This window comes from Orussus abietinus, unplaced genomic scaffold, assembly GCF_000612105.2.
Source record: "Orussus abietinus isolate OABI.00-Male unplaced genomic scaffold, Oabi_2.0 scaffold132, whole genome shotgun sequence".
In the NCBI taxonomy this organism is placed as follows: domain Eukaryota; kingdom Metazoa; phylum Arthropoda; class Insecta; order Hymenoptera; family Orussidae; genus Orussus; species Orussus abietinus.
Genome location: NW_019394292.1, coordinates 25,587 through 39,110, shown reverse-complemented (window position 1 = coordinate 39,110; position 13,524 = coordinate 25,587). Strand labels below are relative to the sequence as shown.

The window sequence follows — 13,524 nt, the reverse complement described above, 5'->3', positions numbered from 1 at the left end:
TCCTTTCATCACGGCACGTCCGACAAGGGCCAATTTACGACCATAACATTAGCCTCCATTACCAGACGCGTTCTTATCTCCTAAACCCCTTCTAAAAATAATTGCATAAGAATTTTCTTCACAGTTTTCCCAGTCGTTCCATATCTCCTTCGAATGCTTTGATTTTCTCATCGTTAATCCTCCAATGGTGCCAACCCTCGAAACAAACATGGCGTCCAAATCAGTTTCCTTCCCGCCCGACCTCGCACTTTTCCTATCGATAATTCGATCGCTAGGAATAAATCCACGCGCCCACCGTGTTAAGAAATTAAGAATCCTTACATTTTAACCGCCAAAGAGATTAATTATCCCTCCAACAAACGTTAATATCAGGCTATTAATAAGCGTTATCTGTCTTTCCGTTGGCCAGCCTGAGAACGTTCGAGAATCGACCTGAAGCAACTTGAATCGTTCCGCGGTTCTCGAAAACGTGATGTTGAGCGACGCGCCCGAAGAGATTTTATTCATCTCGGCAATGTAAACACAGGAGACAAGTCTTTTAGCAGGTTCTAACAGCGAGGGAGGTTACTTTCAGCGTGTACGTTTAGAGTTTTAAAGTAAGGGCCGAAGGAAGATCAGATTTTCGGGCGATTCAAGAGCTGCGACTCGATAGTTGCAGTCGGGATATCTGGAGCGACGCACGTGTCCCATTGTTCTTGGTGAGCGTTTCTGACATTTCATTGTTCTAAGCTCGCTTGACCGTTTTCCTTTTTTTTTCTCCTTTTTTTTTATTCTTACCGGTGGTTCTGCCGATTCGCGGAGAGGAGAAAACATGCGCAAAATAACAGGTATTTCATGTTTCCTCGAGGTCTTACCCAGTTGTACGTAAAACGGCGTAAAACGGTGGTTGGAAAACCGCGTGGAGGTTCAAGTGGCCAGGCGAAGTTTCGGATTGAGCTTTGCCTCGGGAATTCCAATGGAGTGTATATCTTAGTACCCTTCTGTCCGCCCTACGTGAAGGACTTTACTCTCCTGAGGGTGAACGGAAAATTATTCCAGTACAAAGGACATGCTCAGAAAAATGTTCCCAGAGTATGTAACCGTTTATCAGTGGGTTCTTTTAACTGCAACTTTTGTCTGCGTATGTTTATCAGTGGACTCTTTTAACTACAACTTTTGTCTGCGTATATCAGCTGATCGCATTTTTTTTTCTTTTTTTTTAAATTCTTTTTGTGCCTTGCATTGGTTGACAATTGGTTTTTATGGGATTAATTGAATTCTCAAGTTAATTACGTTAAAACTCTCACTCTTGCATTTATGTCTTGATCACATTATGTATATTGCCTTATTTCGGTTAATAATTGGTTTTAACATGATTAGCTGAATTTTCATGGTAATTATATTAATTAAAACTTGGAATATGTAAGCTGATCGTATTTTATGATTTTTTTTTAAATCTTTACATTGGTTAACAATTGGTTTTCATGCAATTCGCTAAATTTTTATATTAGCTAAGTATATCGAAGTGGAATTAGAATAAAGAATTCGTTAATGCATTGCAAATTAAAAACTCCAAGCATTTCATCTTTAATTATTCTTTTAGGTTTGGAAATGTAATCAGTAAAAAATTTCATGTCGATTAAGGGAATCACTTGATGGTCAGAGAAGGTAAATATATTTTTTAATTTGGATCAAGATAAACCTGATGAAACGATGTATGTAGGTGGATTTTTTTTAAGAGAATTATTCGATAAGATATGAATTAATCATATCATCGCTTTCCTTTCTTACATTAAACTTTACAAATTATTAGGATAACAGGTAGTTTTACATTGTTCCATTAAAAAATTTGTTTCATTAAGATAATTTTCATACTTTAAGAATGTTATACCTTTATCTTCAAACAATTTTAATTTTTAAGTAGGTTAATGGTTTTATTTGGAGTGTACGTTATTATAAAATGTGCTGGAGATCACTGAATCAATTAGCGAATATGTGTAGCCTGGTAAAGAATGGTAGGAAGTATATAAAAAGGAAGTCATGTGGAGGATGACTAAAATTGCTGTAAGATGTCAAAAACATCGATTATCAAAGTTTGGCAATAGAAACATTGCAAATACATATACGAAGTCACGTAAATTGTGTTACTATAGACGGAGATATATTATATTTTCTGTATGTCATAGTATAGAAATTTTTTTCAGAATCTTTGATCAAGTAGTTAAAATTATTTCAAGATACTATTAATGCTGTGTTATTTTCTCCTTTCGAAATTAGAATTCTCAATCTAAACTTACTATGGAATTATTTTTGCTATGGGAATTTTAAGATAAAAAATTAAGTTATTCATCAAGCAGGAATATTATGAGCAGACAGAAAATTTATATCAAAGCATAAAGCATTTAACATTTATTTAACTGTGCGTTATTAATTCTCTGTCTTCTTAAAGTCAAAAGTTTAGATACAATCGATGCCAGTGAAACTTTTCAACTATAAAGGAAGATATGGTTTCTCATCGGAAGAGCAGATCTGGGAGGCGTAACAGAACAGGAGGAAGAAATATTAATAACACACATAATAAGGAAATATTAAAAAACAAACAGTGCTCAAATGAAGATATTTTAAAAAAGTATTCATCGATCTTAGGATCAAAAATACCAGTCGTTGTACTGCATAAAATTATTAATACGAAACAATCCTCTCAACAACAGCCAGCAACTGAAAAGATCAACAATAGCGATGCTAGCTCTTCGTGTGTAATCGAAGATGGAACAAAGAACAATAATTGCAGTCGATTAAACTTGGCTGACAATTTTTCAATTGATTTAGTTGATCAAAATAACTCTGCAAAAGTGCACATTTCAGAAAGTGTAAAAAATGAGAATAAGTTAGGCACTCAACATGAGAAACGTACTATTGAAATTAAAGAACTGCAAAAGCATACCACCAATTTAGAATTTAACAAAGAGCATGTAAATGAGAAGAATTGTATTCAAAATACTTGTAACGATTCTTCATGTTCGGTTACTGCAAGCTCTCTCAAAGTAAAGGTATGCGCTGGTAAATTAGTGGATCGTAATCAAGTTGCTTACATTAATGAGCATGGAGAACAGCATCCAAATAATTTCCGCAACGTTGGCACTGAAAATGAATCGTTTGAAACGAGAAAGCAACTTGAAAAAGCAAGCAACTTAAACAATGTTATTCATTTAAATGACGTTGATAAAAAAGTAAAAGATTCTTCGATATTAGAAGCACCAAAGTATATTTTTAAAAATTTTCTTGAAGAATCTCTTGTAGTTGACAAAGTGAAGGAAAGTGAGAAACGTAGGAATGAAAGGAGAACACATCAATTTAATCAGTGTCAGCAACAACCACTCGATTCGCCATTCTTATTTAAAACATTAAAACCGTCATTATTCAAAACTTCCGTCAAACCTCACGATGGTGAGGTTTCAAAACTGAAACAAAGAAACCAAATAAGCGAAAGTAGTATTAAGAATACATTTGCTGACAAACGTTTACTAGATAAGTCTGACATACCTTCTAAGATATCAAGAAATGTGGTCAACGAATTTTGTGACAATAAAGATAAACCAAAGATAGGGTGTGCTGAAGAAAGTAATTTGAAAGAGCAAAAAGCAGAGCGATCATCGCTGAATTCGAAAGTGTCGAAGCATTCATTGAATACATCTGTTGACAGTGTTCTTGGTAAAGGTAAATATAAATACGAGCAAAAGAAGAACATCATAAAAGTGAGAGTAAATTTAAAACACAAAGTTGAATCTTCCACACCACCAAAAGAATCGAAACATGTTTTTGGGTCTACCGAGCACACATCAAGGCTTTCTACTTTACCTACATATTGTGGTACGTATAACGACTTTATTTTAATTGTACTTTTTAAAAACTATTATTTGAATGTTTGTTCTTTATTATTTCTCTTCAGATACAGTACTAAGTCAGGAAAATGTTGAAATGGAATCGAAGAAGGAATCAGTCAAGAGTTTTGTTTCTTTAAATCAGAGAGATAGTGATAATGAAACAGTATTACTTAACAATACAAAAAGTAGTGATAAGGATCCCAAATTTGGTATTTGTAATTTTACACATAATAGAACTGTTTTGGATATGTCAGACGTAGACACCAAAGTGCGACCGAAAGTCAATTCAAGATTTAGTAGAAGTAGGCAAATGGAGGATGGTGAAACTGTCGATCAGTGTACAAGTGCTTCAGATAAAGAAAGGATATCTAACGATGGATTAGATAAAGAATTAAGACTGGTACAGTCAAAAGCTTTGAAACCTGATAAATCAAACACATTAGAGCCCTTGAGTAGAGAGAATCCTTTAAGAGCAAATACAGATGAAAAGGATTATGACACAGAGAATATTGACGAAGATGTTTTGGAAATAACGTCAAACTCAGTGTTTCTTGATATGAATTTATCAAGTGAAGATTCGAACAATAACGAGGATTCGGCAGATAGTACCATTAAAATTATCGATCAGTTCCTAGGTGGATCCTATTCAGAGGAGGATACACTGAACAATAATAATACTAATAAACCTGCAGTAGAAAATAAAAATGATTTAAATTTGGGAGACAACAGTGATAGCAAGGATTTTGTCGACAATAAAATAAGGGTGGCTAAAAGTTCTGTATGTAGTACTTTAATTAACGAAAATAAGGTTGCGTGTGTAGAAGATATTTTGAAAAGCTTGGAAAAAGATCTTGAGGATAAAATAACTGCAGAGCAAAATAAACTCACAATTGTTTCGAAATCATTCAATAACGTTGCAAAATCACATCCGAGAAATTCAGTGCAAAATAGAAATGACGATCTTAAGTGTTCGTTTGAAAATCTTCAAGAGAACAAATTAAAGACGTCCACCGCTTCAAGTGAATTGACAATAGATAATTTAAATAAATTTAATAGCACATACGGAAACCATGAATTTTCTATTCTAACCAGTACAAATGGAGGAGTTAATGGAATTAATACTGGGAACGTGAGCGAGAAAGTGAACGAAGTTACAAGAAGTCAAGACGCAAGTGTAAGTACTGAGAAGACAAATTCGATTTCAAGTTCGCAGAAGCGTAAACGTATTCAGATGAAGGAAATCGAACCAAATTCCAAAAAAGTAAAGCTAAATCGAAACCATTGGTTAACTACCAGTGATAAAAATAAATCACCTAAAATTTCACCTGCTGACACTTCTAACGGTTCATTAAAATCTTATAGTGCTCACTCCGAATCTAGTAGCAATGAAAGAGCGAAAGATGTTTCTAGTGTTGGCAAATTTAAACATTCTAATATGGGAGCACAGTTTCATTTGACAAAATCAGTTTTGGTTGACCCAAATTCTAGCGGTCTGAATGTTAAAAAAACTGAAATAGGAGTCATTAATGATACGAATATGAAAATTCAAGATCAAGAGATGAAGCATATCACAATCGATGATAAATTACTGAATACTAATAAAATGAGTAAAACTTCTCTAGCGAATCCTTCTGCAGTTAATAGTAAGGATTCCAATCCCCAGAAAACACTCAGTGCGATTAATAAAAACGGTTGCTGTAAATCTTTAATGCATGATAAACTTGCTAAAGAGCACTCTAATGCAACGGCAGCAACCAGCTCTACTAAATTCAGGACCTCCAAGCTCTCTAATTTGTCCAACACGGTTAATTTGGTCAATTCCGAATCTTTGGAAACGATCAATAAGCTTAATAAGACCCATAATTTGTCAGCGACTTTCAATGTAAGTGATATAAAACTGCCAGCTACTCCAACTAGTATACAGTATTCCAACAGTTCGGTACAAAGCGACATGACAAGCAAAGATAGTTGCAATTTCTCGGAGACAATAAGTAGGATTCATAAAATAAGTATCTCTCAATCAGAAATAATTAATAAAACTTGTTTTAATCCAGTAGCAGTTGCAAATGTAGTTGATAAAATGGACTTTGAAGTTATGTTGTCAACGAACACAACCAGGAGAAAGGATTCCTGTCGGTCGAAATCAACCAATGATGACACCGATGTTATGTTGGTAACAAACATAGTTAAAGAACAAAATTCTTGTCGGACAAAATCTGATGATGACACCGAAGTCCTGTCGGTAACAAGCTCAATTAGCGAAAAGCATTTTAATCTGTCAAAAGCAACCGGTGATGCTACTGATGTCATATCGACAACATATTCGATTAGTGGAAAATATTCGAATCTGTCAAAAGTATCCGATGATGGTACCACTGTCATGTCACCAAAAAGCATAATAAGTGAAAAAGATCTTAATCCGTCAAAAGCTGTCAAGGATGCTCCCGATGTCATGTCAACAAAAAGCATAACTAGTGAAAAAGATTTAAAATTGTCAAATGCAAACAATGATAAGCCTGGAAGAAAATCAGCTTCACCCGTGGCATGTGGCACAGTTAATAAGAAACGCTTAATTTCACCAATAAATATTGGAGCCGATGATTGTGTGAAAGTTAATAAAGAGCTTCCAAGTCCAGCCGTACAAGTCAGTACAGACAATACAACGTTCCGCAAACCGTTTTCAAAGGTAGATGTGAGCAAAGAAAAATCTGATGTATCGATAAAAAGAAGTACAGGTAAAAAAGTGGTAATTGAAACAACTGTTCCTTCTGTTAAGTTGAATGTGGCGGAGAAACCATTCTGTGTGCCACAGAAAAAAACTAATACAGCTACTAACGTAACTACCGACCAAGCTGAAGATTCTGACGAAGATGACACAATTTCTTTGTTCGCTGGGTCGGAATTTGATTTTTTATCAAACGTGTAAGTACAATATCTTTAGGCGTATCGCGCAAAAAACGTAACCGCCCAGCTAGAAATTCATGATCATCGTATGAGAAAAATCGATTTACAAACAATATGCAGATTATTTGCTGCACGGAATGTCTACAATATATGTACCGTCTGTAATAAATTTAGAGTACAAACATTGAGACGTAGCATGTACTTAAATTTGTTTCATATTTAAGTACTTTTGGTTCGTCATTCCGTCCTGCAGACATGAGTTCCAAATGAGGACTCGTAAGCGACACCCTCATGACTTTTGTTACGTAAATCTGATGGAAATTTTGCATCGCTTTGTCTATTTGGGTGTGTCTCTTCTCCGTATATTTTGGGCAATGTGTAATGTTAACAGCGGTACATCATTCGTGCGTTTTCTTTCTTGCAGACCCGAGCCCGTGCAGAAGAATAAAGACGAGCCAGAAAGTAATTCTCTGACCTCGAATATATATAATAACAGGGTCATTAACAACTTCATGAAAAGTACAAAGAGGGAGTTTGAAAAGGACATGGAATCTTATGCGGAGAAGAATCTTGATTCGTATGACACGCTTTTCGAGAACAAGAGAAATCATCCGAACGCAAATGTAAAGCCAACCGTTCCGGTATTACATGAAGCTAATCAACATACAAGTGTTAAAATTGTACCGTCCACATCGTCGATTGACGATAGTTGCACAAGTCTGAGGCAAAGGTTGAACATCAGCGCCACTTCGAGTGAAGCTTCTGAAGCAATCTCTAATTATAGGCAGCCAACAAGTGCTAGATGCTCCGGTCGCTCAAGTGTATTTAATAGACTCGGTAAAAATTCTTTAAATCCGGAGAATGCAAATTCTAACACCGTGGCGCTAAAAATTCAAGATACTTTTCCGACATGTCCAGCAAATGTGGAAGCGTTATCATGTAATCGAGAGGGGATACGTCCCGAAATAGACGATTCACATATGGTACTTAAAGACCTCTTGAGAGGAACTTGCTGGACTTATCTAAAACGAAAACGATGCATGAAGTTGAATTGCACTCACAATCATGATGTAAGTATGACGCGAATTCTCCATTATCATTATAATCACGTGCTGAAGTTTCAAATGATTTTCTGTACCCAGTTTGAAGAAAGGTTTTATAAATATCTTCACGTATTGATATACATAGAATGACTCTTTCATATCATCTTAATGTACATAGGCTTCATAAAAATGAATTTGTGAGGATGATTTGAATCATGAAGTAGTCTAATCTTCAAGTGCAAGTTATACTTTTGGCTTCTCCTTTAACCGTAGATGTACACGGCAAAGAATATAATTCCAAGTGAGCATGAATATTCTTTATTAAAATTGTTCATTTCCATTTTTCCAGGTGAATATGGCGTTATCGAAACTGATCTACCTGGGGGAGGAGAAGATCATGAGTCTGTTGAGTGTGATCTATCAGTATTTCACCTTCTTTTATGCGCGGATGTATCCGTTTCTGACCAAACATTTCCAACCAGCTAACATTATCAAAGCATACTGGCATTACTATGAACGTAATTACATGCCGAGCTTTTACTTTGAATGTACGATTTTAGAGTTAGAAAAGAAAACGATGAAATTGGAGACCATCGTGGAGATGTTTATGAGAAGAGTGGCTGTTGACCCAGCGATGCCCGAAAAAATTATCCATTTCCTGATAAAGCGAATACCAGAAGGACAGATTTGGGAAACCTTGAAAGATGCGTTCAGACATCTGCAACATCCACCAAGGGAATGGGCCCAAGTAGTTATAAACGAATGCATTAACACGAAAAAGAGCTCGGAGCACTGCGTCGATGTATTTAATAATCTGATTGCCAAACTTACGCAACGCGACCTGGAGAATATAGGCTACCATTCGTCCAATTTTCACAATCTACTAAAGAACAAAAGTCAGTCTTTGGTCGGTAAGTGGTTGACTGAGAACAGCTTCAGACCAAACTGTGACGAGGATGGCATCGCCTCTCCTATTCAGGAAGAAAATGATCCGTGTGAGATTTTGAGCTTGTTTCAATCAGCTACGAGTCAGATACAAGAAAGAAATCCGACTACACAAAATGTGCCTGCTCAATTTCGACAAAACAGTACGCAGATTGGTAATCACAGGAGGCAAATTAACGAAGGAACTCGGCCATTAGATGGGCCTGAATATAGAGTACAAACTGTGGGTCAGTATCACAATCTCGCTCAACAATGAGCATGCATGATTTTTAGTTTATAGTTAGATTTATAAGCAACCATTTAGTTTATTACGTGACAGGATTACAGATCTCAGTTACCATTAGTAATAATAACGCGTTATCAACCCTGTTTACTGTTGACGATTCGTGTTCGGATCAGTGGTGTGGTTTATAAAACATTAAGGGGATGTGGCATGCAATCCTCAAAGGATTGAGGAATTCCAAAACCATCATAATATTCATTTACATGAAAATCCATCCATTTTTAAATGCTCCATGACTTTCAGTTGGGAATTTCTTTATATCAAATTCGGATTCAACCTGAATAATGAGTGAAAAAGCTTAATAATAAAATCACCGCGATTGCGATCAATTAAATCTCTAATAAGCCTTTGTTACAGATGCGCCGTATCCTAGCTCGATATTTCGAGGGAAATTCAGCGATCTACAGAAGGATATACAGAGCTTGAGAGATCGACTGAGACATAAAGACTACAAAGCGGTGACCAATTTATTAGCGAAATACGTAAATAAGCCTAACCGGACAGCCTTCGATAGAACCTGTTATCACTATTTGGAGAAAGAGAAGATCCGCTGTCAAGTTCTGCTATCTAACATCATCACTCACGCAGGTAACAGTCCTGAACAATGTTAACTTCTTGGCGTGCAGTGTAACCGATAGTGCGACACGTTGACCGAAGATCGATAAAAGTAGTGCTCGGTATTCAAGACGTACATGCGTATGTGCTTTTGTAGATACATGTACATTTTTACTGATATTATTAAGAGATAAGGTTTACAATTAAACAAGTAGTTTATTTTATACGCGCTGAGGCAGAATTTTTTAGAAGCAAAGCAGAAAAATTTTTAGATATGCCATCGGGGTACAATTCGCATCAGCCAGCATCAAATTGTACGAGGGCTGTTTTTCTTTCAATAAAGTTCTTCCATTAGTGACGCTTCCTTTGTTCTTATTTCCGGCTGGAACCTAATTATTTTCTTTACTTTGGACATTTCAGTCCGCATGGGGGTGATTGTACGTCTCCATAATACCTTATTCAGATTAGGGATGGGCCTCTTGACAAGTTTAGCTGATTCGGGATCATGGGTGCTTGCACATAAGCTGCTTTACACCATCGAAGCACATTTCCCTAGAGACTCGGCCTCGTTTGTTCTACTGTCGGCCCAAATCTACTTAGCTAATCGAAGACAACTGAAGGCGTTGTCCATTCTTAAAAGTGAGTTCTTTTTTTAATGTCTTTAACGTTTCAAGCCGGGGAAGAAATAGTTCGGTATTAGGCGAGTACTGACATGGAAACATTACCAAGTGTCCGCCCCCGCTCTTATTGATTTCCATATACGTTGAAGAACACAAAAATCTAAGAGACACGTGTTTTTTTTATATCTGCAATGGTCCACATTTAAGGGGTGAAACAGCCCCCCAAAGTTTGGCGAAAATTCAGTTTTTATAATAATTTTCGTAGAAGCAGTGGAGGGATTTCGACGAAAGTTGGTATAAATGTATTCCGTATAAGGACGGTGCAAGCACAATATTGTCCAGCAATGCTACACCCCCCCCAAGGGGGTGAACTACCCTTCAGGCGACATTTTTTTGTAATATCTAATAAACAAATATTCTTACTTAAGTAACCAGTCCCACTTACGCGATGTGATTGCTCACAAAAAATGAAGAAATACGTGTTTTTTGCTTTTTGCCAATAAACATTTATACATCGGTTGTAAACAATGAATGTAGGTGGTATACGAGTATATTCCGAGTAGCTTCATTGGGTTATATCGTGACAAATTCATTGTACATAAATCTTGTGAACGTACTAATTCTTCAAAATGTCGTTGGTTTATATTAATCGATTCTCGAAGTACCACAGGTTTTCTTTTTCGAAACCGCATCTTTCAGGAATTATATTTACCTTAGAATGAGTTAACGCCGTTCATGTATAGCATAAATCATTTTGCCGAGTACACTTTTCAAGATTAATTATCTTGTAGGCCGTAAAATGCTTCGAACTGACCGTAAACATTGGATGGTGGGCAGTACAAAGGACGATGAATTTCTGAGGGGAAAAACAGTAAGCTTACTGTTAAAAATGTTATGCGAAAACTTCGTCGACGAGGCGCTTTCAACCCTTGAATTTATTTTAGGTGATCAGTGTGACTTATACACGCCGATAGGTAAGAACAGCCATGCCTAGAACTTGCATTTTATAAAAACGACGTTTTGGACATTTTATTCGGATATAAAAAGTATTTTAATATTAAAGTAATATAAAAATGGCGTCAAAGAGGCCTCGTTAATGAGACTTTTCTCCAAACAGGGTGCACCGAATCGATTCAAACTTCACAATATAAATATGGAGGGTAAAAAGAAGAAGGTCCTGGGTCTTACGAAATTTCAATTTTTATTTTTTTTTCATTTTTAAGATTTCTTATAGACAATCAAATTTCACGAGTGCCAGGATCTTCCTTATAGCTTCCGTATTCACATTGTAAAGTTGGAAACGATTTGGTGCACCCAGTTCGGTGAAAAGTTTCATAAATGAAATCCCTTAGACGCCGCTTTCATACGACCTTAAAGTGCTAATTTGTTTGGAAATGTCGAGAAATTAATGTGAAGGTTTTTTCGGAAGGTAATGGAAGAATTTCATGGCATGTCTTTTTACGGTTTAGATCTTCCATCCTGTGCTGACAAGGTTGCAAAGGAGCTCTTGGAACAGGGGAAGAAACCTTTATTTTCGACCATGGCACAATTAATCTTAAAATTCAAATTGAGATTACGTTCCATTACTCATCGTGCCCTCGTTGCAAGTATATTGCACATCGATGAATCCTTGGCTAAACGACTGCACCGATATTCCATGTTTCACGGGATATACAGTAGAATTAAGGTAATAGTTGCATTGAAAGCGCATGATTTAATTTATAAAAAAAGGTAATTACCCATGTAGCAATATTAATTGGCCATTTATGGTAAGATGTAGTCAATAACGTCTATTGTATTTGGCGCGAAACTCTACTGAGTCTCCTGATAGCAGCTAAACATTGCGAGTATTGCTTAAATATTGAAACGTGTACATTTTCATTTTATTTGTTGAACATTCCATCGGAATGTACAAAAGCAATATCTTTCCAATATTGAAGACTTATCGTAAGAGAATATCGCGCGTGTAACAATATTTATCTTATATTGTATTAATATATTGAATGTGATATTTACCGATAGGTAGCTTGAAGAAAAGTTTCGTGAACGATTGACTCTTTGTACGCCACTTTCACATCCCCTTAACGGTTGATGCACAACTATAAACCCTTATGGCAATTCATTAATTGCAATAATCATTTGTACATAGATTCCTAACAATTGGAAACGTATATATTTACAGATGACGCCGTTCATATACGTTAAGGTCAACACAGGGTGGACAGAAGAGGAAATTTACCTGATAGTTGCACATTTAGTGGAAAGATTGTTGGTGGGCGTCGGGCATGCGGTGCATAATTTGAAACCTAATCAACTTTCGATATACATAATCTTCGAGGCAAGTGTATTAACATTTTTAACATACCACTCTTTTGTCCTCCTTAACGGATCATTTTAAGTATTTAATTGCAAAATGTTCCATCAACAGAATATTCCAACGGCGGATCGTCTTTATGGTGGATCAATGAAAAGTCGAAGCGAAGAGATGGATCGAAGCAAAGAACTGATGGCCAATGTTTTAAAAAATAAATTCGATCCACCTTTGGCTTTTACCACGAGGAAACCAAGTAGATTCTGCAAGTTCAAAAGCCAAAGTATCGTCAACTATTTGAAATCGAAATACGTTGCTAATCATTAATTTAATACAAGATATCAGAAAATGGTGGCTGCGTAAGATACAATTTACACAATGAGATGGATCGAAGCAAGGAACTGATGGCCAATGTTTTAAAAAATAAATTCGATCCACCTTTAGCTTTTACCACGAGGAAACCAAGTAGATTCGGCAAGTTCAAAAGCCAAAGTCTCGTAAACTATTTGAAATCAAAATACGTTGCTAATCATTGATTTAATACAAGATACCAGAAAATGGTGACTGCGTAAGATACAATTTTCATCTTTAAAAGAATAAGATGAACGTACTTTGGTATCTATTAAACTCTCTCTGTCAAGTTCAGGCATAAGAGTATGAATTCAGTGACACCACGGGTTAATACAAGTCATGGATTCGGTAGAAAACAATTTTACACCATTTTTTCATGAAACAAAGTAAGTATGCGAACCAAAATATCGGACTGTTTTATAGTTTTTAATTTTCCTTTTTTAGTAACAGACGGCTCTTTATCGATGAGTTTTATAATGCAGTTCAAAGAGGTACCACTGATGCTCGATTTTACCAACCTCGGTTAAAAAGCAAGTTAGGAAATTCGGTAGAGTTTCGCGCCAAGTATACACACTTACATACGTACATATACGTATGCGCGAAACGCCAAGTTTGGGCGTGTTAAATTCGTAAGAATTAATATTCCCGT

The 13,524-nt window shown here is 36.1% G+C and overlaps 1 protein-coding gene across 2 annotated transcripts; it reads left to right on the top strand.

Moving 5' to 3' along the window:
• The first annotated feature begins 470 nt into the window (after window positions 1-470).
• On the top strand, window positions 471-12,945 carry LOC105701580 (putative uncharacterized protein DDB_G0282133). Of its 2 annotated transcripts, XM_012428435.2 has the most exons (13): window positions 471-698; window positions 848-1,071; window positions 1,583-1,647; window positions 2,429-3,849; window positions 3,929-6,785; window positions 7,192-7,837; window positions 8,160-8,982; window positions 9,396-9,626; window positions 10,014-10,232; window positions 11,005-11,187; window positions 11,683-11,900; window positions 12,396-12,551; window positions 12,642-12,945. In XM_012428435.2, the coding sequence occupies exons 4-13, from the start codon at window positions 2,484-2,486 to the stop codon at window positions 12,849-12,851; spliced, it is 6,909 nt and encodes a 2,302-aa protein (XP_012283858.1). In that variant the 5' UTR covers window positions 471-698; window positions 848-1,071; window positions 1,583-1,647; window positions 2,429-2,483; the 3' UTR covers window positions 12,852-12,945. The 2 variants fall into 2 exon arrangements, with proteins under 2 accessions (XP_012283858.1, XP_012283859.1); XM_012428436.1 differs by lacking the exons at window positions 12,396-12,551; window positions 12,642-12,945 and having other exon boundaries at window positions 11,005-11,084; window positions 11,158-11,187; window positions 11,683-11,809.
• Window positions 12,946-13,524: the final 579 nt, after the last annotated feature.